Below are 25561 nucleotides of genomic sequence, written 5' to 3' on the forward strand. Positions count from 1 at the left end.
TTTGCCCGGCCTGCATGTACTTGTATCTATCTAGCGCGGGCTTTCTGACCAAGGCACGGCCGTCTATCGGCGGGCGACAGCCATAAGCGAGTAGGCTTCACAACGCCCTTTTGACCTCCTGTCCCCGCTTACCATTCCATTTACGTACATGTATGCGTCTTTAATGCATACTATACAACACAGTCTAGAGGACCCACTCGGCGGAAGCATGCCGGGTGCCCGAGAGTTTTCTGTTGTGATTACGTTTAAGCTGCATTAGCTGGCCTGTCAACCAAACACCAGACGAGCCACTAGAGCCGGCGGCGAGGGGATGGGAACCTTGTACATCCAATGAGGCTGCTTTGCTGGCTTTTTTTTTTCTTGGCTGGGTTAAGGCGCTGGTGATCTAACCGAGGGAGGGGGTAGAAGCCCTGTTTGACTCCGGTCTGTTTTTCTTCTACCCCTTCTTGAATCTAGACCTTGACTTGGGTCTTGATTCACCGGAGAGCCTACTTTGGGTCTATCTTGCACCTTCGCGTCCTTAATCATGAAGCGATTCGAATGCGTGAATCCATGCATGCATTGCATATATGCATTGCCCACACGTAAGCTAAGCTCGCGTTGGTATACATGAAGTGTACGCATAGCAATTAATCTATAAGTTCTCCGCGGCGATCTGCAAACCCCGTACTAGTTAGAGGGGACAGAGCAATTTGCTAGGTTTTCCTTCCTTGCGCCCTTGATCCTTGGCCGTCTGTCTGCCCCCGTAGCCTCTCTTTCTTGCATCTCGATTCTCAATGTCTCACTCATCCTCTCGTCCCCCTCTTACCTTTCCGTTATGATTCTATCCCCTCTTCCCTTTGTCTCCTGCCTCATGTCTTCCTCTCTCTCTCTCTCTCTCTTTCTGATCCTCACCAACGCGAGCTCGATGCAAAAGATCTCTCGCTCCAAGCATTGTGGGACAAAGAAAAGGACGTGCGGTATGGTATATGCGTACATAACTTTCGGTCTTTGTCCTCTTTGTGACGTGACAGTCGACCGGTGAACAATGGGAAGAAGGAAGCGGAAAGAGGAAGAAGGTAGGAAAATGGAATGGCGGATCGTAGAGTAGTCTGAGCTGACCTGATGATGGTTAATAACCGTGCGTCTATTAGACCAGAAGTCTAACAGTCGTCTAGTTGGCTCTTGGTGTCAGGCAATATTTACTTCATCAACTAAGCGGCCTGTCCTTGGAATAAGACTGAAGAAAAATTCAGGCCGAGATTTGTGCTGAACCGGCTGCTATGCTAGGATGCTTATACTGTAGTGTCACATGTCAGAGGTAAAAATAACCCTTCACCCTTCATTATGAGATGAGAGGCTACCACACTTGGGGGGGGGGGGGGGGGGGCTTAAGACGACCTATGAAAAATGAAGGGAAGAGAGAGGGGGGACTAAAGGGAGACTCGTGCAGGCTAGGGCACATGAGAATCTGCCGGGTACCCTGCACTAAAGGCGTTTGGTATTGCTGCTTGTCTTTGGCTTGTTTGTTTTCTGCTCCTTTTCAACAAGACTCAAAGGAATGAAGAAACGACGCCAGGTGGATGCTACAAACTTGCGCCATGTGCTGTTAGGGGGAGGGGGGGGGGGGGGGGGGGTGCAAAGCAAGAGGAGGGAGAAAGGGAAGGAGGAAAGAAAGCACAAGACTAAAGCCCATCAGAGGGAAGAGAGACGCCCGAGACTCGAGACGGGCCCGCTAGTTGTTCTATTTTCTCAAAAGAGCATTCCAATGATAGAAGAAAGCAAATCTGAGCGGGATAGAGAAGGGGAGCAAGCAACAAAGCTAGGCTCGAAGAGGCAGTTATGGGACACATCTAGCATTGAACTCTGTTTTTCTGCTGTACTCTTTCGCAGCAACAAAGAAGAAGGAAAGAAGGGATACTGCATAGGGATTCTCCTTGTTTCTTTCCCTTCCTGGGCCGTCTTTTGTTGCCCGTGCGCTGGCCTGCCGCTATGGGGCCGCCCGCCCGGTAGGAGAGTGAGGGCGAGGAGAGGTGATAGAAGCCAGGTGCTATAGGTCGGCTAGCATTTAGGAAGTTATGCGCGGGTTGGCGACTCTAGCGTCGGCTTGTGCTGTGCTAGTTGTTCATGATTTGAGGAGGGCTAGGCTCCTCTTTCTGCCGTCTTCTTTATCGTGTCTATACCCCGTCGAGTCTCCTCCTCGTATACCCCATTCGTCCAAGACAAACAGCCCCCGACCAGGTCTTGGCCCAGCTCACATGCCGTGCTTGCATTTTCTTCAAAAGCCGATTGAGCGAGGTTTAATGCAATGAAACTGAGGAGCCTGCAGAGCTCAGACAGTTTCCCCTCCCCCTTTGCCCCCCCCCCCCCCCCCCCGGTCAAGATTGTACTTTGTATGCCTGTGTACATCTTGAGCTGTAGATGATGCCCTGTGGCTCGCTTTGTCTCCCTGCCCAAGCACGAGTCATGATGGAATATTCTCGTCGCGTGTTTGTGTCTAGGGGGAAGGGAGAGCGGAGCAAGAGGAAGAAGAGGAGGGGGGTGACTTGGCTGGCACTTTGTGCTCGTGTAGCCATCGCTAGCCGTATCTGACTTCTTCTCTACCGCCTGCCTGGGTATCTTGCTTGTGGTTGCTACCGCCGATCAGGCATCCCTATCATGAGCTGTGGGCGAAGAAAAAAAAAGGAAGCATTTGCATACGTGAATACGCATGCAAATGCAGCAAACGGCAAAAGTCTACAACCACGGAAGTAGGTACAAATACAGAACCATAAGTACTCGGGTATAGGCATACAGATGTAAGTATACAGGCCCTAGCCCTAGTATACAATCACACGCAAACATACGCTAGCCCTCCAGCACCCACTTACTCGCCTCGATATAATCGCCGACTCAAAGCTATCTATCATGCACGTATGCATGTTGGCTGTAAATGTGCTGCAAGGGCGAGCCTACTAGGAACAGGCACTAGCCTAGCCTAGCATACAAGCCTCGACGGAGACGAGATCAGCAAGCACAAAGAAAAGCCACCTCCAAAGCAGTTCCAAGGCCCACCTCTCTTCTTTTGCTCTTCTCTCCACCCCTCCCCTCCCCCCCTCTTTCTTCGCCTCCCTTTCCCTCTCCCTCTCCATTCCTGTCTTGCTAAAACCCCAGAACCCAGCATCTCCAAACAAGGCAGGCCGTCCTTCATAGGCGAGGCTCCCTTCTTTCACGCAAAGCCCCCAGCAAGGAAAACCAGCCAAGCAAAAACTCACCCACCCCTTGATCACCGCTCCACTTTCATGACTCGTCCTCGCTTTTGTTGATACACTTTGATGTATCTTCTCTGCACCCCCTTCGCTCTTGTCTTGCCTCGGATTTATACAGCCTTTGCTTGACTTCACAGGCGCCGGCGTTCTTCCTCTCAACCAAACTCAGCTTGCGCTTATCTCGAGGCCTTGTACCTCTATCTTGGCCTGCTTCCTAACCTCCTCGTCTTGTCTGACATGGCCCGGCTGCCCTCGCTTAGGTCCTTTCTAAAGGCTATACATGTCTTGTTGCTAGGTACTTATGCTGTATGCATACACATAACACGCGTTTGTTTGTCTAATCTCGGAATCATTCTTTATCTGGAATCTCACTTGCTACTCTGCCTGGACCTCTCAGTCCTCGGCCCTTCGGCTCTTCTTCTCTAGACTCTTTCTCTCTCTTGTCCTCCACCCCCTCCCTCCCCTCATTACCAGCTCTTCCATTCACAAGCTTATAGTCCCTCTGTCGACGATGAGCCCCCCTGCTCACCCTCTAGTAGCCCGGCCTGCTTAACCAGCCCGTAAAACACACCCTGTGTGTCCTTCAACAAATCTGCTGGCGTGCCAAACTCGGCTACCCGTCCCTTGTCCAAGACAACCACACGATCTGAGTCAATGATGGTATTGATGCGATGTGCCACTGTAATAATAGTGCGGTGCGAGAAAATAGGGGACCGTAGCGTCTCCTGTAACAGAGCGTCCGTCTCCACGTCCACTGCTGCCGTGGCCTCGTCTAGCACCAGAATGTTGGATGGAGTGAGCATTGCACGTGCGAGCGAGATCAGCTGCCGCTGGCCTTGCGAGAGATTGGCACCGGCCTCCTGAATGCGCGCGTCTAACTGGCCCGTCATGCTCACCACATGGTCTTTGAGGCGTGCGTGTTCCAGAACACTCCATAGTTCCGAGTCGTCGTGCACGTGGCCGGGGTCTAGGTTATCACGTACTGTACCTTCAAACAGAGCTGCGTCCTGGGGAATGATGGCTAGGCGTCGGCGCAGGTCGAGAAGACCAACTGACGACGTATTGATATTGTCTAGTGAGATGTTGCCCGAGGCTGCTTCGATAATGCGGAATAGCGCCAGCGTCAGCGATGACTTGCCAGCTCCTGTGCGGCCCACAACACCAATCTTCTCGTGGGACTTGATGTCAAGTGTAATGTCCTTAAGGACTAGATCAAGCCCGTCACGATAGCGCGTACTGTAGTTGTTGAACTCAACCGCACCCTTGGTCGGCCAGGCGGCTGGTGGGCGGTGGTCAGGGATAATTTCAGGAGCCTCGCTCTTGATAGCCGCATACTCGAGCACACGTTCGACAGACACAATATTGGTTTCGACTTCAACTGACTGACGCACAATCCAGTTTAGCGACGTGACAATTTGTAGCGCATATGCCATGGCCAGACCAACCATGCCAGCACTCAACTCTGAGCCACTAGTCACCGAAATAATGGAGAACCCGGCCGCAGCCAAAATCACCAGGGCGCCAATGAACTCGAGTCGGATAGCAAGCCATCTGTTAGATGAAATGGAGGGGAAGAAGGCCCGTAGGTTAGCATCAACCCGCCATTCGTTGTCCTGCTCAAAGCGGCTTTGCTTGCCGTATGCACGGATCGTAGCAGTGCCGCCCAATGTCTCTTGGAAATGCGCATATACAGGCGAGCGGCTGACCGAGTTAAGGCGCTTGAGCTCGCGTGAAGTGCGGAGATAATACTTCTGGATGTACATGTACATAAACGTCAGAGGTAGGATGAGCAACATGAAGGCTGGCGTAGAAATGGAGATAATGACCAGCGTAAACACAGATCGCGCGCCGTTGACAAAAAGCATATTGAAGGTGCGTGCCAGCAACTCGTCAATCTTGTAGATATCGCTTGAGAACCGGTTGAGAATGCGGCCAGTTGGCGTGACGTCAAAGAAGCTCATGGGTGCCCTGAAAATCGCGGTAGCCATCTTTTCATGTAGTTTGCGCGATGCCTCAATAGAGCAGAAAATCCACAGTACAAGCGTCTGCACCATGGTCAGTGCCGATGAGCCAACACCAAACACAAAGTAGATTCCCAGGAATCGGCCAATAGCCGCGTTGTAACCGTTCTCTGCATTGCTCTCGGACCACTTTTTCAGCCATACTGAGCCGCCAATGTTGGCAACTTGGGCCAGGACCAGCGTCACCATGTACATGGCGACGGCAACAAGATTATTACTACGTGCGTACTCCATGTAGACCTTGAGCTTGACGTTGCCTTTTTCCGAGGATTCTTTGCTCTGGCTGGTCTTCTTGGCTGGTGATCCTTCTTCATCCACAATTTTTCCACGAGGACTCCGGAAACTAGCTGCACTCGCCCTGCGCAACGTAGTAATACTATCCGACCGAACCTTATCCTTGGCCTTGGCCTTGGAGTTGGACTTGCTGTTGATGGGCTTCATCTCGGGCACATCCTCGTCAGCCTCGTCCACGTCAGAGTTGGCCCGAGACTTTCCGTTGTCGGTAAAAGCAATTGTCGACGTCTCACTATTAGTGTTTGAGCTTTCATGGCCAGCTGTCTTGAGCAGGTCGGAGACGGCCCCCTTCATTGCCATAAGCTGCTTGAAAGTTCCAGCTTCAGTGATGCGACCATCACGTAATAGAGTAATATGGGTAGCCTCGCGGAGAACAGGGATCGAGTTGGTAGCCAGGATACGGGTCTTGGTCTCAAGAAGACCACGAGGACCCAGAACATTATCAATAATATGCTTACCAACATGCGAGTCAACAGCGGACAATACATCATCCAACAGGTAGATATCAGCACGGGCATATACAGCACGGGCCAGGGCGACACGAGCCTTCTGGCCACCACTCAGCGAAATGCCACGTTCGCCGACATACGTCTCGTCACCGTCTGGCAACTGGGCAAAGTCGTCAAGAAGGGCGCAAGCTCTAATCGTACGGTCGTAGAAATCAGCATCATAACGGTATCCAAAGACGATGTTGTCCTTGACAGTAGCGTTGAGAATCCACGCTTGTTGAGCCACGTATGCGATAGTACCACGCACTTCGACCTTGCCTCGCGATTTGTATAGGTCGCCGAGCATAGCCTGTAAGAACGATGACTTTCCGGCCCCTACACGACCAACAATACACGATAGTTCGCCCTTGTAAGCAGTATAATCAATATCAGTCAGCACATCCTTGTCCTGGTGGCGATCCCACGAAAAGACACCATCACTGATAATGACAGTCTCCTCTCCCATAGCAGTAGGCGCAGGGCCAACAATGACAGCATCCGACTGTAGTTCATCAGCAACAAGGAAATCAGTGATGCGGCCAACAGCAACGGAAGCCTCGACTATAGCTGTAATAACCATGGGTAGGATAGCAAGGGGGAAGTTGAGCAGGTTAAATAGCGCCAAAGCAGGGAACACAATGTCAGTGGAAAGCGGCTGGTCGTGAGTGAAGACAAAGACAGCAAACGTCGAGCAAGATACAAAGAAGGGCGCCGTGTTCCAGGTAAAGTTGGCCAGAGCCTGGGTAGCGCCAATTTTGCGCAGATTCTTGAGCTCCTGGTCGTTTCTGACATGGTTGAGCTTGTTCATAAAGGCAGTGCCCCAGGCGTACAGCTTGATACTTTTCATGTTGTTAATGATCTCAGTAATTAAGCGAGAACGTGAGTCCTTGACCTTCATTTGCTCCTTTTGCAGGTTACGCATAATTTTAGAGATAACACCGTTGATCGGCAGCATTACAATCATGACGGCAATACCTGCCAGCATTGACCAGCCCACCAAATCGTAGAGTGACCACATGCAGATAATGATTTGGAAAGGCGCAGACCATAGCATTTGGCCAAACTGTGTTAGATCCTGCATTCGCTGCGCGTCAACGGCCATGTAGTTGACAATGTCGCCGGTTGTCTTGCTTGAGCGGCCCTCGTTAGAGAGCTTCATAGACTTTTTGTAGATGGCTGAGGTCAGGCCGCCTTTGATGCGCATGCCACAAACAAATGCACGTTGGAAGTACTGATGCACCATAGCCGTCTGGAAAACAGCAACAGCAAACATGCCAAGGGCAACAGCAGCGCCCTTGATGACAGGTTCAGGCTCACCATCGTTTTTACGCGAGTACGAGGCCACAAAGCCAATCAAGATACGTAGTAGTTGTGGCTGCATATACTGGGCAACATCATTGCCAATCTTGAATATAGCTCCTAGCATGTATGGACCGCCATAAGCGCGTAGTAGGACCAACCACAAGTTAGGGCGGGCCTTGGTCTTGAGTTCGTGATCCCACGCTTTCATGAAGAGAGCACCTGTAGTATTGGTGTTGTCGTCACGGGCTAACGCCCACAGATCATCTTCGGTGAGGTACTCTTTGTACCCGTAGCGCATCAGAGGAGTCATCCAACCAAAGGTGAGAACAGAAAAGACATCAGCATACTCTAGCGGACACTCTTCCTCATCGATTAACACCTCGTATGAGCTGTGCTTACGCGGCCACAGCCACTCAAAGAAGAACTCGATTGCGCAAAGTCCCAGGCCAACACAATACAGAATGAAAAAGGCTGGCGCGTCAGAGTAAACCTGCTGGGAGATTAGTGACCGCAGCTTGATAGCTAAGACGATGAGAAGAAAAAGCCAGTAGAATAGCACAACACCGTTGGGGTTGCGCATGCGCGGGTGCTCCAGCCATTGAATATAAAAGACTACGCAAAGAGCAACGATATTTACGGCGGACGTCCAGGTGCGGAAGTCCAAGTACCACGATTTTCCGTATGAAAGGGCCTGGAGGACGACTTGCGAGATGGAGACACCGATGATGCCGGCAAGGATAGTCTATAGATGGAAGACGTGGGTGTTAGCAAGGAAAAGGCTACCAATATGTTAAGACCTAGAGGGAAAAGCAATAATAACTAAAGGGCATACCTGCTTCATCCAGAAATGCCAGTCCTTGACGACCCCTGGAGTTTGTGGTCGCTTTAAAAGCCAAGCCACAGCCAAAGCGCCAATAAATACGCCAAAGAGGGCAACAGACATCACAGAAACATCGATGAAGCATGGTGTGAAATCGTAGCGCACCGGGCTCAATGGGCCCCAGCCTTCAGCATTGCCACAAAATGGACGGCGTAGTAGGCCGCCGGAAGAGGAAGCGGCTGACGTCATGTAGCCATGAGACACGGGAGCTAGTGGATGGAAGCCCGATATTGAGCCCGAGTGTAGCACGCGCTGGCTTGAGGAACTACGCAAGGCCCAGGCCAGCAGAGAGTCACTAAAGCCGCTCATAGCTTCGGGCGCTGTAGGCTCTGCGATACAGAGCCAGGAGCGGAACAAAGGATTATAGAACTTGGAACGTGATGCGGCGGCGACGGGAATTAAAATGTTGGCAGTGGAATTGGAGATCGAGGGAATTCAGCTCGTGTTTAACAGGGGTAGGAGAGCGAAGCTTGAGCTCGAGCTATGCTGTTCCGTTAATATTTTATATATATAACAATATAGAAGGCAATCCGACTGGGGTTGTTTGAATGAAAGTGACAAAGCGTGCCCAATTTCAGTGAACGTTTTCAATCACGAGAATCCGCGGTCATCGTTCGTTCGATCGTTCGTCGTCGTCGTCGTCGTCGTCTTCTAAGAAGTCCCAGTGCGCTGTGGCAGAAACCTTCGGGTTGGACACTTGGACCAAGAAAGGAAGCAAAAAAGGCCAAGACAAATAAATAATAAAAACACCGAAGGAAGAGCAAAAAGCTGCCTTTCAAGTTCCAGCGCCGCCGTAAAGGAAGGAAAGACGGTAACAGAACAAAAAAGACGTAAATAGATTTAGATGACGAAAAAGATGGCGGTTTTTCTCTTGATTAATGAGATGAAAAAAAGAAGAAAAAAGAAATTAAAAGAGTGAGAAAATTTTTAGCGTTGGTAGGCTGTATATTTATTAGGCAAGAACTCGAGGCGGAAATAACAGGTGCGCGCAGATTTCGAGTTTGTAAGCCATCTAAACAGGAAGTTGCACTTGAAATTGTCGCAAGCTCGACAGCACGTGATGGTTCATCATTAGGGCTAGTTCTATTAGGGTCTGTGTCTGTATTGGCTGCACCGCACCGGCTCAGCTGTTACGAAATCCCTGGCTCTCTCACGAACTATGAACTATAAATAAATGAAGCATCAAGTATTATTCAGCCGTTTCTCTTGCTAATATTCTAGGCTACTATGCGGATCCTGTGTTACACCGATATAAAAGCGCTTCTTTCGTTTAACTACTAAACCACTTATTCCCACACCTAAGCTACACCAAGCTCTAAGCAGCTGTTTAGTTGGTGGTGGGGGGGTCGTAAACGGAGACATTAGGGTTTTCAAATATCTGGGCATCCTTCCAGGTTTTGGACAGCTCGGTATCCTCGGTAGACTGGAGGGGCCTAACAGAAACAGAGTTGTAGTACAGACTTCTGAAAGACTTGGTCTCGCTATAATTGAATGAACCTGTTAGTGGCATTATCAACGGTTTACGGCCATTCTGTTGTGACTTACCCATCCTTGTAGTAAGAAGAGAGCAGGGTCAGCTTGATGTCGCTGGGCGAAGAGAAATGGTGCAGGCCAGATTTGACATTGCGGGCTTTGCCATCAGAGTAGCACTCCAGGGTAGAAGACGTGTAGGTGTTCTGTGGGCCCTTCTCAGTGGCCTGGCCATCCCAGTTCCAGCGGTGGGTGCAAGCAGCCTTGGGCTTGATACTGGGCTTAGCAGCCGCGGCATTGGGGTCGTTCAAGTCGTCTAAGAAAAAGAGCGATTGTTAGTATGGGTGTGTAGAGAAAAAGACTGATATATCACTACGAATTTTCGGCGAGGGTCCTTCATCTCCACTTACAAGTCAAGGTACAGGCGAACAGAGGATCGGTGGGAGCGGTTTTGACGCAAGACATCTCCATGTTAGTGATTTCAACGGGCTTGTACACCTCGTTTTCACGGGAAACAAGAGGAGAAGCAAAGGCGGCGGAGGCCAGAGCAAGGACGAGAGTAGCGGCAGGGATCATTTTTGCGATGGGAAAGAAGAGGAGTTGTGTATAGGATGTAAGTGGTATAAGAGTTGAAACGTTGCAAAGTTGGTCAAGAGAAGATGAAGTTGAAGGTGGTGATTGTAATGAAGACAAGATCCAAAACCCCATTCTACAGACGACATCGAGCTCTTCTTATATGCCATGAGACGCCCTTGATGACACGACTATTTCCTGCTTGACAGCCATACACTTTCGCTCCAGCCCTGACAGTCAGGTCACTTGACAAGTTGACGTGCACGACTTGTTTTCTCTCATGCTCAAAGCCGGCGTTTTCCTTTCGTAATCTTAGCCAACCTAACCGTATTTGCTTGTCTCCTCCGGCTTTTGCAAGGCCTTTTGGCTGGCACTTGCATCTGACTTTGTACCATGCGCTAGGTCCCTGGCTTGGTGTCTATTTCCTGGGTTCTCCGTATGGCTCCTAAGTGGATATCAGAGTCCTCTCTAGATGCCATCTGCCGGCCTGTGTGTTTCTCTAGTTTTCTCCAAGGCCCGGCTGGGTATGGCTAAAGAAGCTTTTAACAGAGCAAACGATGTGGGGTGACCTGGCTCGTTGAGTCCGGGGCCCCAAGGCCTAGATGAAGGCTAGTATGCTTTAGTATTAGAAGTAAAATTAAAACTGCCTAGGCATTTGATTTGTTTTTGGTAGCATCGAACAAGAACTGGCCTGTGGGCAGGTGAATGACGGGTAGTGCAAGCATTTTTGCACTCTTTTGGGACAGCCCAGAATTGGCTGGCCTGTGTGTTTTCATGCGTATTCATGCGTGGGTATTTGCTCGTCCTGTGTCCTCTATGCTTGCACACGAATGTAAAGCGTTAAGAAGCGAGGGAGAAGAGTGCTGAGATCCCTGTTGTTTTCTAGGCCCGTGTCGTTCTATGTATTGCGCATAACCCTTAATCACGTGATCACATGACTATAATACTGCATATTACGTTATCCACTCCGAAAGTTGTTCCTTCGAGAGATAGTGAATCAACAAGTTGTTCCGCTCTACTTAACACGTGCCTCTAGCTACTAGTAAGAAATGCCTCACGTACACTAAGGGATCTACGGAGATGCAGTGATAGCTACAAGGCTTTTCTATAATGACAATGCTTTTCCTGCAAGTTCTTGGGCATAGGGTTGGGAGGCTTGGACTGTCTTGGGCCGTTTTGGGCTGTCTTGGGATGGTTGGATTGGTGGCGTACGCCTTTGAAGAAGAGCATGCATCCCACACTAATTCTGAAAACTCGGTTTTTCTACAACGTCAAACATACTACGCAGTGTTTTATAGAGTGGCTAGAAGATGTGGGAAGGGGATAGAGATCATGTGACTAGCTTGTAGATATGCTTTTCTTTGGCAGTCTTACAGGCGCTCTAATCCTAAGGTATGACATGGATAGCAGCACGCAGGAGAGAAGGCTAAGAGAGACAGACTACCGCAGTGTTTAATGCTAAGCTTTAGTTTGTGGGTGGTTGCCAATTTTGTGTAACATGTGATATCTTAAACTCTAACCTCATCTATCTAGTTGCTTCTCCATGTTCTCTATTACAAGACGGTATAGCGGAATGACATGGCTGAAAATATAAGCTGATGGTAGACAATGCAAACAAAACAACAAATGGAGGCGCCAAAGGGAAACCAAAAGGGAATTCAAATCAGATTGCCGAGCAAACGCCAAGTCCACAGTCTCGGCTGGTGCTTCTATTAATAGTAGCACAAACTAGAATGAAGGACCACAAACTTGCTGGATATCGGGGCTTTTGTTGGGCCTGATAAGCCTGAAGACTTGTCGTTACGATTGCTCTTCTATCTAGTTCTACTTGGGGACCAAGTGAACGTGCATGGTGTTGTACATGCCTTGTCTATTGTAATATCTCATTTCAGAGGGATAATCCTTGGTGAATGAAATCTTGCTGACCTTTTTGCCAGGAACAAGCATTTGCGCAATAATGCTGAGCTGGGTTCCGGCAAACTGATTCCACCTGGTATTACCGGGAAGGATAGCGAACTCTTTATCAGACGCAAAATCATTGATATAACGGTAGCCATCCGCCAAGTCCTCTATATCGGGGCCAAGGTAGTCAAAGCTAATTTTTTCGATGTCGTTGTAGTCACCTTCCTCACGCGCCAAAACGGCGTGAAAAATCTGAGTCAATGTGAGCTGGGTATCGTGGTCGTCTGGCTCCTCATCGTTTTCGATCGCAAAGAAGGTCGAGGTCGTCAGGTCTTCACTCAAGAGGATGGAGTTGACCATCTCCGAATCATACGTGACCATGTATCCTGTTCCAAAACCCTCCTTTTGAAAAGTGTCTACCTCATAGCCGCTATCAGTCAATATGTCTGCCTGGGCTCCCAAGACAAGACAAGATAGAGCCGACAAAACGCAAGGAAAAACCCGCATGATTGGTAGACAAGATTCTAGAAAGGAATGGTGTAGTTGACAGTAAGGGAAGCGGCCTGGAACGAGGGGCGAGGCAGAAGACAGGATGCAGAGAGGTGAATGCGTAAGGAAGTTCGATGTAAAGAAGAAAGGACAATGGGGCAATGGCTTGTCGGCTGTGAGTATCAGGATATTGGGCAGGTATTTAACATCGCTAGACCTGACTTGGAGTGAACATATTCATCTACGTGGCACACTACTTTTCGGAGGCTTATGTCTAGGTAATAGAAGAGACTATTGGATAATAACAGGAGGGCAGAAATGTACGTAAAGAAATGTATTGCAAGCTACCAACGTATGATCTATGCACCGAAGCAATGGGTCCGCAGATGTTGGTTAACAGCATGGAGTTGGACCACTTGGTGGTAGAATCCCGGGTTAATGGCTCCGTCACTATGTTGGCAACAGATAGAAATTGCACAATCCAAGTAAGAAAAGGGGGAAAGGGGAAGCCTGTCAAGAGGAATAAAAAAAGAAGTGGTTAAAGTCTCCGTGTAAACAACATAAATAGAGAGCCTCTTGTGTACTCATATAGACGCTCTTGAGCCCCCGGGAGCACGCCAGCACGACAATGCGACAGCACGGCAACACTTCTGACGCCACAGCTCGAGCGCTTAGTAGACGCAACGATATACCGAATAATTATATGTCGGCGCGTAACGCTGGGATGAGCGAAAGCAACGACACATGCTTTATGCGTTTAGACTCACTTGGTTTACTGGGTTATGATAATTGCCGCAACTGCAAATTACGAACCAAGTTATGACTCTATCAGGTTGAACGGCATAGGGAAACAAAGTATTGGTAATGCATACTATTGACGGTAAGGTCGGCTCTGCCGACTGGTGTATCTGCGTCCATGACATTATGCTTCCGGTGAAACTTTCTACCGTTCTTGGTTTTAGTATAGGTCGAAGTAGTTTACTCCATTATAGTACCAAGTACCGAGCTTCCCGCACTTCTTGGCAGTAGGGTAATAAAGGCTAATAGGCCAAACTCGAAACCCCCTTTTAAATTCATAAGAAGTTTATCCAGTTAGAGCCCCCGAAGGCCCTTCGTGGTGGGTTGCCTACAGAAGAGTTTGCCCTGAGCCTTGCCGATGTTGCGGATAGCGGTTCCAAACAAAGATTCAGGTCACAGTACGACATCTTCTGAACATGGACTATTTATAGTTCCGTAGATAGATGGATGCTATCATGGAGTGAGATGGCGTGCGTAGAGTGTTGACATGATGGCTAAATGAAATGGAACTAGGTGAGGCTCGGTAGTAGCTATGAGCTAGATAAAGTGATTACTGGGAGAAGAAGTGAAGAAAGGGTGTTGTAGAAGATGCGAACCAGCGTAGTTAAAATAGTGTGCAACTGTAAAACTGACAAATTATGAATGCAACGTGATTGACGCAAGGTAAGGACTTAGAAGTTGTAGTAGTCAAACTTGGCCACAATAGGGGAAGAAAAAGTTATGTAATAACTTGAATTTAGATTAGTAGAAATTGTCAAGTGGGGGGCGGGCGCCTCGCAGAAAGACTCATTTTTTCTGTTTGCTGCAGCACCAATGAGCTGGGACTGACTTGATTTCTAATTGACAGGGAAAATACGTCCTGGGACCTTGATAGGGCGGTCTATTTTGGTGATTTGAAGCCGATGTTTCATGGATGGCCATGGCTATGGAATAAATGAGGGGGGGTGGGTATAGTTGGTTTGAGCATCAAATACTATTGACCTTCTTCCCAGTCGTGCACTACATTGCGGCAGTACGGCTACCATTAAACAGGACAATGACTCTAGACATGGCAGCCTTATTTTTGAGTCGCTTGGACGCCCCAGTTCAGGAACAGGATAGTGTGAGAAACTGGTAGGGAATCAGTTTGGGGAGGCATGGTGGTCTTGATCGCGAAGGAGCTGAAAAGGCCCCTCTGGTTTTGTTGCCAGTTACTTCAAGCGGCAAGGGGATAATGGCGTTCGTTGGAGAGAATAAAACAAAAAAAATCTCACTGTGATGTAGTTGTCAATGAATATTGGCGGTTGCTTTAAGTCGCCGTAACTACTGCCTTTGAGCGCCTCTGTAACGTCACGTGATCGGAACATATCCGATCACCGAGTCCTCTCTTGCCTTTTTGGAGGGCTATCGGTGGAGAAGCCTCAACGACAGGGCTAACTGGAACGCGAATAATAAGGATATGATGGCTATAACAAAACAGTATTACAATGGAAGAAAAGGAAATGATGGAAAATGAATGGTAGCTAAAAATAACATTATACCCAGGCGTTCCGCGGCTTATGGGGCAAAAAAAAAAAAGAGAGAAAAAGGCTGTCATGGACGAGAATGACGACAAGAGCTGAACAGGTTCAACATCGATCTCGACAAATTCTAGGCAATAGAGAGAGGGAGACAAGGCGAAGAAAAAATACATCATCGAGTCGTTTTGTTTCCTAGCGTTCCTCTCGTTGGTCGTTCATTGTTTTTTGACCCTGCCCCTCACAAGGTGAGGCCTTTCCCGCATCCTAGACAAAGTCCCGCTTGAGGTAAAGAAATGAGGTCAACCAAGCTGTTCTATTTCAGGCTCTCGCTTCTAGGTTGAGGAATAGCTTTATTGAGATTGAGCTCCCCCCCTTCAAGCCCCCTCCAAAACGCACGAAAACCCACCAGGTAGAGCCAAGAGCCACCGCCAAGTCGTAACCCATCACTTCATTACCACCACCAAGCCAAGCCATTGCCTCCTCCTCCACCTCTTTCTCGGAGCTTTCCACCCACCCTCGCCCTCCTCGTCTCCTCCTCATTCTACGTGCGCCTGCCCGTATTTCTGCCTTCTGTTTTATGCTTCTTTCTAGGACTTTTGTTTTACTTTTTTGATCTTTTTTCTCGCCCTCCTTGTGTCTGAACTCTCCTCTGTCTCTCTTTTCCTCCTGGCAAAGCATATTGTCCCCTCCTTGGCTCTGTTTTTACCTCGATATTTTTACTCTGCCTACCAGGCCTTTCTTTCCCCCCCATATCTCTCGCTTTGTCTCGGACTATCGGTTTGGTTGAGTCTTCTTTGAAAACTGACTTGCTTTGACCCTCTTATTCCTCTCCTCTCCCCCTTCAGCAAGCTAAATCCTGCTTTTTTGCTTCTCTTGATCTGTCCTGTCTCGCCTTGTTGCGTTTTGGGATAAAAATAGCGACCTCTCAAAGTAAAGCAGGAAAGACTCGCAACAATAACGTCTCCTTGGACAAGACGAAAAAAAAAAATAGTAAAGCAAGACGAAAGCAGGAGAAAAGAAAACAGCAAACGCTTTCAATCATGGCCAAAGGCTTCCGATTTCCTCTGGGCCGCCATAGCAACAAGTCGCAGAATGCTATAGAGACCAGCCCAAGTTCGCAGCAGCACTCGACTGAGGCTTCTACCACTGAAGCTACAGCGGCCATAGGCCCTGGAGTTCCTCCTAAACATCCCCACAATTCACAGTCTCAGCATTCTCAGCAGCCCCAACAGCCCTCCCAACACTACCCTCACCAGCAGCAATTCCATAGTGACCCCTCTGCTGTGCCAGCTCCTAGGCGGTCTTTGGTTTTAGGTGACCTAGGAGCTGATGGCATAGGCGCCCCCTCGGCTGCTTTTGGGCTGTCTGAATCAGCGCTGCCTACGCCTACAGGGCCTTCGGCTTCAGCGCACTCTGCTGCAGGCCCGGGCCTATTGCCGCCTAAACTTCAGCTCCAGGGCATTACAACTCCAGCTATAGCAAACAGCCATTCTCATTCTAAAACCCCTCACTCGGCGAAGGCTGAAGACCCTGGGTCAGCATCGCTTCTTTCACCCTCGACGCTTCAGCAGCAGCAGCAACAGCAGCAACAACAGCAGCAACAACAGCAGCAGCAGCTCCAATACCAACAACAGCAGCAGAGCTCCCATCTGCAACAGCATCATCACCAGTTCCAACAACAACGTCACTCGCTCGAGTACCAAGCCCAGGCCCAAGCCCAAGCTCAAGCCCAAACCCAGGCTCACGTTCAAGCCTACCACCAGGGAGGAGCCCCGCAACCACCCGGCAAATACAGCGATCATCAACAGCAGCAGTATCCTGCCCAGCACGAGCTCCAGCGACAGAGACAGCTTGAAGACCAACAGTCGCTACACTTTTCACTATCCGACTCTGCCGACACGCTGCATCACCAGCAGCAGCACCAGCAGCACCATAGCGATCAATTGCTACAGCCGCAGCACCAGTACCAGCAACAGCAGCAGCAACAACAGCAGCAGCGGGCCCAGTACGACCACGAACAACACCTAACTGCACCCTCTTCTCCTAATCTAGGTCATCAGGGCCAGCCCGAGAACCAGCAGCCCACTGCCGCTTCTCCTCCCCCAAAGTCCCATCGCCGCGGCCATAGCAAAAGCCAGAGCCAAGCCCAGCAGTCACCTCTCCCCACTCAGGAGCAGCCTCCTCCTGTACAAGACAAGCGCGCCTCGACCCGAAAGTTCAATTTACGAAACTTTCTCAAGTCCGCTGGCAGCCAACGTCATCACGACAATCCTGTTTCGCCCAGCCACGACAGCCATACTGCTAGCACCAATAACTCTATCAATACGGCCGTCACCTCTGCCACTGCTTCCCCCCCAGTCAGCGGCGCCCTATCCCCCGCCCCATCAGTTGTTATTGCCGGTGCCACGTTGCCCGACCCCCCCCTCGCTGCTGTATCAGCTACTTCTGCCTCTGCCTCTGGCCCCACTTCTGCTCCGGCTTCAGGCATCTCCAAGCCCCCCAGTACGTACAATAATACCGCTGGTCTAGCTAGACGGCCCAGCAAGCGAATCAGCACCTCGGCCTCCACATCGCCTAGTCTCCGCACCCCTGGCCAGCGCCTCTCGCAGCTCGCCCAGGACGACCAGTTGTCCGTAATCAGCCAGTGGAGCCAAGGCCAAAGCCAAGCCCAATCTCAAAGCCAGTCTCCCGCCCAACCCCAGAGCCATCACCATTCCCAGTCTCTTTCCTACCATCACCACCACCACGGCCAGTCTCCCAGCACCTCTCTTTTCCAGCAATCGCCCAGCTCTGGCATCGACGAATTTGATACTCAAAGCCAGTTCAGAAGAGACTCTTCTGCCGTCCATCAACAGCATCTCTCGCAACCACAAAAGCGTCCCTCTTTGTCTACTAGTCCTACTGTCTCGTCTACTAGCATCAACTTGTACCCACAGCCTGACTCGGCCTCGTTTACGGAAGATCACAACAACAACTTTGTACCATACCCACCGCCAAAGCCTCTTCACCCAGGCCAATACCACCAGCAGCAGCAATTGCACCATCTCTACAGCAATCCTAACGGCAGCCAGAATCTATCCCTACTATCACTTCACGACACCCTAGACTCCGTGTCCCAGCTCTCACGAGACTCTCCTGTTGATTCTTTGCCCTCGCTCAACGTCACTACACCCATCCCTGCACCCACTGTTGCAGCACCGGCTCCTAGTGGTTACCGCCCGCAACAGCCTGACTTTGCCGATATACAGCAGCATTTATCCCAGCCTCGTGCGTCCCTTGAAATTGACTCGTCTAACCGCACGCCTGAGTCTATTCTGTCGCCGCCCCCATCTACTACTGACCCCTCTCAGCAGCTGCGATCCAAAAACATGCCACCCGCCCCATCCTCCCAACCCAATCAGTCTGCGGCTGCCCAGGGCAATCCACCCGCTTACCGTTCCTCTGACCGGGCTCCCACCTACGAGGGGAACACCGAAACTGGACGGACAAGCAGTCCGCAGCCTTCGACTCTGGAGGCTGCTGAAGAGGCATACAATGGTTTGAGTACGTCGTTATCCCTATTTTCCTTCCCCATCCCCATCGGCTTCTCGCCTGCTAACCTTTTATCCCATCGACTCCTCTATAGATCTCAAGTACAAAAATGTCAAGCGCGCCTACTTCGAATTTAAAAAAGAAAATGATAAGCTCTCTGGCCAAGTTGAGCATTTGCAAAATGCTCTCGCCAATCAACGCATGTCGCAGTCTCGCACCGCTCTTGATGACAACGAATACGTAACTCGCTTTAACCGTCTTTCCGGTGCGGTTACTAATCTATCGTTCCTGATCCGCAAGGATTGGCGTCAACCGCCTGCCTGGATCTTGCCGTTCATAAGCCCTGATGGTCTCAAGACTGGCAAGCAAGAAATGACTGCCGTTGGCCGTGCTGTTATTACTGAATGGCTGTACAATAACCTTTTCCAGAAATGCTTCCACCCCGGCCTCGACAGTCGTCTTAGCGAGGCTCTCAAAAATATTGACATCTGCCTCCGCAAACCTGCCTACACCTTTAACAGCCAAGAGGAATGGGATGCCCTGACCTCCAAGCTAGTCAATTGGCGCATGGCCACGCTTGAGGGCCTCCGCCCCGTGCTACAGTCGCCTATCGCTGAAGATAACCGTCTCAAGTTCATCCAGTCTAAGCGCGAGGAGCTCGTAGCCACGCTACATGGCTTTCTTGTGCAGCCACCACCACCCGATGTCGAAGGCAGCGTTTTGACCATTGTTGAGCTAGCTGTCGGAATCGCTCTCAACCTCCCTATGGAGAGTCGTGATGTGGCCGTCCTATGGCCTCAGCCGTATGACAAAGTGGATGCCAAACTCATGGATGCGGAGAAGACTAGTCTACCAGCTATTAAGGTCGAGTCGGATGCTGCCGCTGCTGCTGCAATTGCGGCATCGGCGGCTGCGAATGCTGCATCTACTGCAGCTACTGCAGCATCGGGAGATGCGGGAGATGCAGCAGTGGCATCTGCTGCAGCCTCTGCGGCGGCAGCTGCCGCAGCTAATGCAGCTGAAAAGGACAAGTCAAAGAAACGTAAGTATATATCCACACATCTCTGTAATAATTTAATGTTCCGTTAACTAACGCATGCCTCCTCTCTAGCTCCGCCCCCTGACCCTTCTGCTGTCCGTTTTGCGGGCTTCCTTGCCGTCGAAGTCCGGGGTCGCCAGGTTCTTGTTCGCGCACCGGTCTGGACAATTGGCTGAAGATGGCTCTCCTAGTTGGCTTATGATTTCTCTCTTTTTTTTTCCCCTGTCTATGCCTCCTTTTCTTTCTCTTACATATCTTCTCCTTTTATGTGCCTCTATTTTTGTACCATGCGTTGGTTTCTTGATACATATTTCTAACCTCGCCGTTTGATCTTTCTCCTGCGCTGTTGATATCTTCCATTTTTTACTCCTTGCTTATTCTGGTTTTGACTGTTCATGTTCCTTCTTTTTTGCTGTTCTTTTTATAAAGAACTTTCTTTGTCTTTCCCATCCTTTACTTTCTGTTTGTAGAAATCCCCCCTCAGTTGGACTTCTTTTTCCTCGTTTTCTTATCCTATCTTTCAAAGCCTTGCATTCTGAATCTTCATCATGTTAGTTCTGGAACGATACCCCTCTTTTAGTGGTCAGGGTTACCCAGGGTTATGATACTTTCTCCGCCCTTCTACCTACTTTTTCTGCCCACCTAACCGCCCCGCCAAATGTAGGGTTTGTTGGTGGGAAGGACATCATTGATTGCGATGATGAGATTTCTTAAGCCGAAACAAAACATCTTGATTGTTTTTGTAAAGTAAAATTCCACTTGTGTTGAATAGCACGCCACTCCTATAAAAAAAAAAACAATGGTTACCTCAAAAGGCTCGCCTAAGCCGGCTCACTTGGAGCCCTCGAAGCTTGGCACACGGGAGTAGTAAGTCTGCCTGGCGCTTTTCCGACCCCTTACAGATATCATCTACACGAACGATAAAATAAAAATATTGAGAGTGCATGTACTGAGCTTCTGTCTGTTGCGATAATATAGCTGGGACTCACTCTACGTCCGCGAAAAGTCCAACCATGAGGCAAACCCCCGCGACAAAGGCACTGTCTGGTTCGACGATTCTAACGCGGAATCCAAGGTCTTGCGCTTCCTCTGCGCGCGTGCCATCGACGACCCTGTCCCGGAATCATCCCCCGCTGGCTGCGGTTCCGGTTCCGACTCTGACTCCGACTCCGAATCTGACAACACTGACCTTGACTCTGAACCCGAAAATGAAGGCGAAGACGCCACAAACTCTCCCCACAAAGACCTCTCCTACCGCACATCCTCCTTCCTTGATCTTGGCTGCGGCAACGGCTCACTGCTTTTTGCTCTGCGCCGCCGCGGCTTTGCCGGGCCTCGACTAGGCATTGATTATAGTGTGGCTAGTATTGATTTTGCCACGCAGATCGCTGCAGCAGCCGGCACACCTGATGGCGCGTTGGCATTTTCCCAGTGGGATGTGCTGAAGGGGGCGTTTTCGGATGTTCTCGGCGATATCAACGGCAGTAGACCAGAATTTGCACAAACAGCGACTGGCTTCGACGTGGTGCTGGATAAGGGTACGTTTGACGCCATATCTCTCAGTGATGAGACAGGCGTGCATGGCCGCCGTGTGTGCGAGGATTACGCACGGCGTGTGTTACATCTGGTGCGGCGTGGCGGAATTTTGGTCATCACGAGCTGTAACTGGACCGAGGCTGAACTAATTAGTTGGTTCGAGAAGCCCGTGCCAGAGGAGAATTCCTCCGTTAGTGGCCACGAGGATGATGCTGGGCGCTGGGTGTTGGACGGCCGGGTCAAGTACCGTGCGTTTAGCTTTGGGGGTGTGACAGGCCAGACTATCAGTACTTTGTGTTTCCGTAGAGTATGAGGAGAAAATAAACAAAGAGTCATGTAGTAGAAGCAGATAAATAAAGAAGAGGGAAAAAAGGGAAAGGAGTACGGAGTACGGAGTGCATCAACATTAGGTCTAGGAGTATTCCCTAGTTGACAAGATAATTAGTTCAACCTCCATTCATCATTCAAGTTTGGTCTTTCTATGTTTCATTTCACAACTAAAACATCATCGCCGCCACTACTGCCATTGCCGCCGCTAAGTGACCAGATCATTGCACTCGCTCGATGATGAATATTTACCCCATCGCCCAGATCTAGCCAGCCGTTGCCTATTGGTCGGTATTCATGGGTTCGCCGTCAAGATCAGCCGTCGCGTTATGTGCTGCGGTCGCAGCAAAGTACCGTACGTCGACATCGCCATCCCGCTGAAGCTTTTCTAGGTTGGGGATAATGCGTTTTAGGACTAGGTCATGACCCTTTGCCGACGGACTCAGCGTCTGACCAGCCTTTTCAAGTGAGTACACGGTGCCCTCACTAGGAAGCTTCTTCAATACGGTAATTAGAGCGTTGTATGTCTTGGCAACGTTAAAGCGAATATTGGGGATGTCGTCGACAACCAGCTTATCCAACATGGGAAGAATGGAAGTATCAATTACATCAAAGGAGACGACGGAAGAGAGGGTCTAAGCAATAAAAGGCTGATGTTAGACGGACGAAGCAAAACTAGAAGAATGGGTAAGAACTTACGCTGATGGCGAAGCAGGTAGTCATGCGATACAGGTAGTTGGGGTGGCTACCCATGGCCATGACTTTCGGGATAATGGTGTTGCTAGCCCATTCTACACCAAAGACCTCAGTGAGCTTCTGCAGGTTTAGTGTAGCAGCTTCGCGGATAGAGAAGACGGTGTCACCAAGCCAGCCCATGCAGAGATCGCTGAGATTTTCGTCAAAATACTCTTCGCCGAGCTGCTTGGCAAGTAGAGGAATGTACTCGATTATGGCAAGACGGACACGCCATTGCTTGTCTTGAGCTAGATTGATAATGGCAGGTAACAGAGCCTGTGAGAGGAGTTTGATGCCGATGACTATATTGAAATGTGAGCAATGTTGTTAGTATATTGCAGCTTGATTTTGAAAGGTACGAGGTTTGCAGACATGGAGCAAACGTGTAGCAATACATAACGAAATTGTCTTACCTTGGTTCACCAGTTCCAGTTTAGAGATTATCTGTAGTCGCACGTCTGGGAACTCATCCTTGAGCATCTGGACAAATACGGGGAGAAGGTGATCAATAGTCACGTTCCTGCCCACAATGGGAGCCAGGCCACTAATCTGAGTGGCCAAAGCAACTCTGACGGGCTGGGAAGAATCGGAAACGAGGTCCTCAACTGTAGGTAAAACCTCGGAGATGAGAACCTCTTGATCAAGAAGATTACAGAAGCCTGGGATCTGGCCACAGATCGCGGCACGAACCTCGGCCTCGTCATCTTTCATGAGCTTGACAAAGGAGGGAAGTAGATCACGATCAACAATTTCGTTGTCGACGGCTTTAGCGATCTGTTAAAAAAGGGGAGTTGGGTTAGTACAAAATATATAGAAGGAAGATACTAGGGGTCAAGAAGCGAATAAGACGAAGAATAAAGGAAACTCACAGCTTCGAAGTGGCTGGCAATCATGTAGCGTACACGCCAAGTCTTGTCTTCTATCAGCTTGCGTAGAATAGTCAGCAGCACGCCGTTGCTAACCTGCTGCTCACTAGACACTATTTCGGCAATAGCAATAAGCACTTCAACTGTCAATAACCGGACACTGTCCTGGTCATCCTGAGCCAGGTGTGCAAACATGGGTATCATTTCGTCAATGACAATAGAGGCTGGCATCTCCTGAACAAACTTGGCCAGGTTGCTGGCAGCGGGGCGGCGGACCATGGGGGTTTCATCGTGGACAAGCATGCTGAATTGCTTGCGTAGTTGTTCCTGGATAGGCGGAGACACCTTCTTGTAGGGGGCAGTGTGCAGAGAGCAGGCTGACACTTTGGACGTGAACCAATCAGCTTTGGAAAGACGGGTTGTGAGAGGAACGAAGAAGGTCTCGACTTGGCTAGGTGATAGCGCAGCACAGACTTTGTTGAGGGACTCGACGGCCTTGTTCCGGACAACTGGCTCTTCAATAGATGCCAAATTCTCGAGAGGTGATAGGAGCACATGAGCCCAATCGGGCCCACCCACATATTCTACAAACAAGCCAAGCTCGTTGCCGAGGGCTACAAGCACCTCATCTTCATCTTCAACTGACTCTATGTGGGGGGGAGCAATGTTAGTGTTGTGCTTTGTTTCGCTTTAAAAAGGGAGGGGGGAGGGCTTGTGTGTCGAAAGATGGGCTGGCGTACCATCTAGAAAGGGAATCAATTCTTCACGTGTACGCTCGGGACCCAGAGCGAGGGCAATGGTTGACAGGCGATTGATAGCATTAAGCCGGAGAACAACGTCATCGTGCTAGGTGAAGGAGGAAAAGTTAGCAATGGGCGTCATATGTGTATGGAGAAACAAGAAATAAAAGCAAAACGACAAGTAGAACATGTTGGGGGCAGTTTAATAGTGAGTGAAAGGCATAAATTATGGCAACAAGGATTGGCGGGAGAAGATGGCAAAGACCACTCGGAAATGTGCACCTCTAGGTTCAAAGAGCTGGGTGTGTGTGTATGAGACGCAAGCAAGATTCAAGGCCCTTGTGGTAGCGAAGGTTAAGCTATACGAAGCCAGAGTGCTAGTGCAAGGAGCCGGCCGTGAGGGAGGAGATCCAAGCTAGAAAAAAATACTCGGTCCATCAAACATAGCGAGAAGCTCCATCCATTGAGCATTAGGAACCGCTAGTCGAAGTGGCCATAGCCAGTGGCTTCGCGCTGGATGGCGGTTTTTTTTTTTTCTTTCTAAGCAGCATTGTGTGCTCATTGGTGGCAGCAAAGCGCATGGGAGGCCTAGTCAAGATGCCAGCCAAGTCAAGCAGTCAAGGCCAAGATCAGATAAGGCTGCTACCTGCAGCTAGGGAGAAGATGGCTTTTTTGCTTCAAAATGAATAGACTATGTGTGTATACGGATGAATGGTGGTGGATGTGTCTCGTTGTGTGTGGATATGTGTGGATATGTGTGTCCGTCTGACCGACCGACTAAGGGCATATGCTTCGGGACGTTGCGGCTGGCAGCTGCTGGTGCATACCTTGAGATCATCAATCAGTACCGCGATGGGGTAGAGGTCGTCGGCGGCGTTAGAGCCCTCGGCCATAGTGGGCAAGTAGTAAGGTCGGAAAGTTCGTGACAACGGGGGGTTGGGAGGAGAAGGAGAAAGAGGACGAGATAAAGCCGACCAAGTCAGGATGGAAACCAGATGTCAAAATCAAACGCACGATAAAGAGGGGCGCGCCTTGATATCAGGAGGAAGAAGAGGGACAACAGTCAATCAACTGGACAAGGCAAGGTAAAAAGAAAAGGGTATAGCAACCAATGTGGACGACGACCCTGTTTCTTTTTTTTATCGATGCGCAATGCAAAGGGGGATTTCTCTCTCTTCTTCGGCTGGAAGATCAAAAAGAAGAGGAGGGAGATAAAAAACGCAAAGAAAATAAAAAAAAAGAAATAATTATTATTCAGAACGACGAAGATGGGGTTTGCGTGATCTGAGGGGAGGGCAAATGGGCAAAATGAAGAAGAGGAGAGGAAAAAGAAGAGGGAGATTAGGAAGGGATGGTTGAGAAGCGAAAGGGAGAGAAGACACAAGGCCAGTCGGCCAGCAAGCAAGCAAAGCTGTAGCGAAGCACTTAGTGAGGCGTAGTGGGTGATGGCACTGGGGGCGTCCGGGGTCCTGCCTTACAAGCTAAAAGGGGCGCTGAAGAATAGCGACAGTTATAGGGCCTTACACAAGCCGAGTGCCGTGTCTCTCACGTCAAGTTGAGCTACTCCTAATTTTCTTTTCGTCTTTCCTGTTCTTGTTTGCAATAATCTAAATAATGACCTGCTACTATCTAGAATTTGATGGCCGGCCGGAAAGGGGTGGTGGACATGGGCTTGAGCATGCCATGGGCAACAAAGCTATGGCAGGGTCTGGCAGCTTGGGACTAGGCTTCTCTTCTATCCCCCAACTTAGACAGCACAATATCTTTTCTTTATTTACGTCTTTATTTGCATCTGCCCAACTCTCCCCATTCTATCTCTTCTCTTGTTGCTTTCTCTCCTCCCC

At 49.8% G+C, this 25561-nt stretch overlaps 6 protein-coding genes across 6 annotated transcripts; 2 read left to right on the forward strand and 4 right to left on the reverse strand.

Annotated features, from left to right (window-relative positions):
- Positions 1-3718: 3718 nt before the first annotated feature.
- Positions 3719-8401, reverse strand: HOO65_040418 (Metal resistance protein YCF1; the record flags this gene model as incomplete). Its single annotated transcript, XM_071002482.1, has 2 exons — positions 3719-8074; positions 8165-8401. 2 exons carry the CDS (start codon positions 8399-8401, stop codon positions 3719-3721), a joined length of 4593 nt encoding a protein of 1530 aa, XP_070859261.1.
- Positions 8402-9539: 1138 nt separating this feature from the next.
- On the reverse strand, positions 9540-10258 carry HOO65_040419 (uncharacterized protein; the record flags this gene model as incomplete). The annotated part of the gene is made up of 3 exons (XM_071003021.1): positions 9540-9645; positions 9758-9998; positions 10093-10258. The coding sequence occupies 3 exons, from the start codon at positions 10256-10258 to the stop codon at positions 9540-9542; spliced, it is 513 nt and encodes a 170-aa protein (XP_070859262.1).
- Positions 10259-12079: 1821 nt separating this feature from the next.
- HOO65_040420 (uncharacterized protein) lies at positions 12080-12664 on the reverse strand (the record flags this gene model as incomplete). The annotated part of the gene is made up of 1 exon (XM_071000658.1): positions 12080-12664. The coding sequence occupies one exon, from the start codon at positions 12662-12664 to the stop codon at positions 12080-12082; it is 585 nt and encodes a 194-aa protein (XP_070859263.1).
- A 3319-nt stretch (positions 12665-15983) lies between these two features.
- HOO65_040421 (N-lysine methyltransferase SEE1) lies at positions 15984-19689 on the forward strand (the record flags this gene model as incomplete). The annotated part of the gene is made up of 3 exons (XM_071002512.1): positions 15984-18486; positions 18569-19516; positions 19586-19689. 3 exons carry the CDS (start codon positions 15984-15986, stop codon positions 19687-19689), a joined length of 3555 nt encoding a protein of 1184 aa, XP_070859264.1.
- A 623-nt stretch (positions 19690-20312) lies between these two features.
- On the forward strand, positions 20313-21362 carry HOO65_040422 (putative s-adenosylmethionine-dependent methyltransferase protein; the record flags this gene model as incomplete). The annotated part of the gene is made up of 2 exons (XM_071002931.1): positions 20313-20380; positions 20492-21362. The coding sequence occupies 2 exons, from the start codon at positions 20313-20315 to the stop codon at positions 21360-21362; spliced, it is 939 nt and encodes a 312-aa protein (XP_070859265.1).
- A 295-nt stretch (positions 21363-21657) lies between these two features.
- On the reverse strand, positions 21658-24610 carry HOO65_040423 (uncharacterized protein; the record flags this gene model as incomplete). Its single annotated transcript, XM_071002563.1, has 6 exons — positions 21658-22011; positions 22076-22413; positions 22525-22885; positions 22981-23624; positions 23718-23823; positions 24545-24610. 6 exons carry the CDS (start codon positions 24608-24610, stop codon positions 21658-21660), a joined length of 1869 nt encoding a protein of 622 aa, XP_070859266.1.
- Between the last annotated feature and the right edge of the window lie 951 nt (positions 24611-25561).

This window comes from Ceratocystis lukuohia (assembly GCF_044167205.1).
Source record: "Ceratocystis lukuohia strain C4212 chromosome Unknown Supercontig4_pilon, whole genome shotgun sequence".
NCBI lineage: Eukaryota > Fungi > Ascomycota > Sordariomycetes > Microascales > Ceratocystidaceae > Ceratocystis > Ceratocystis lukuohia.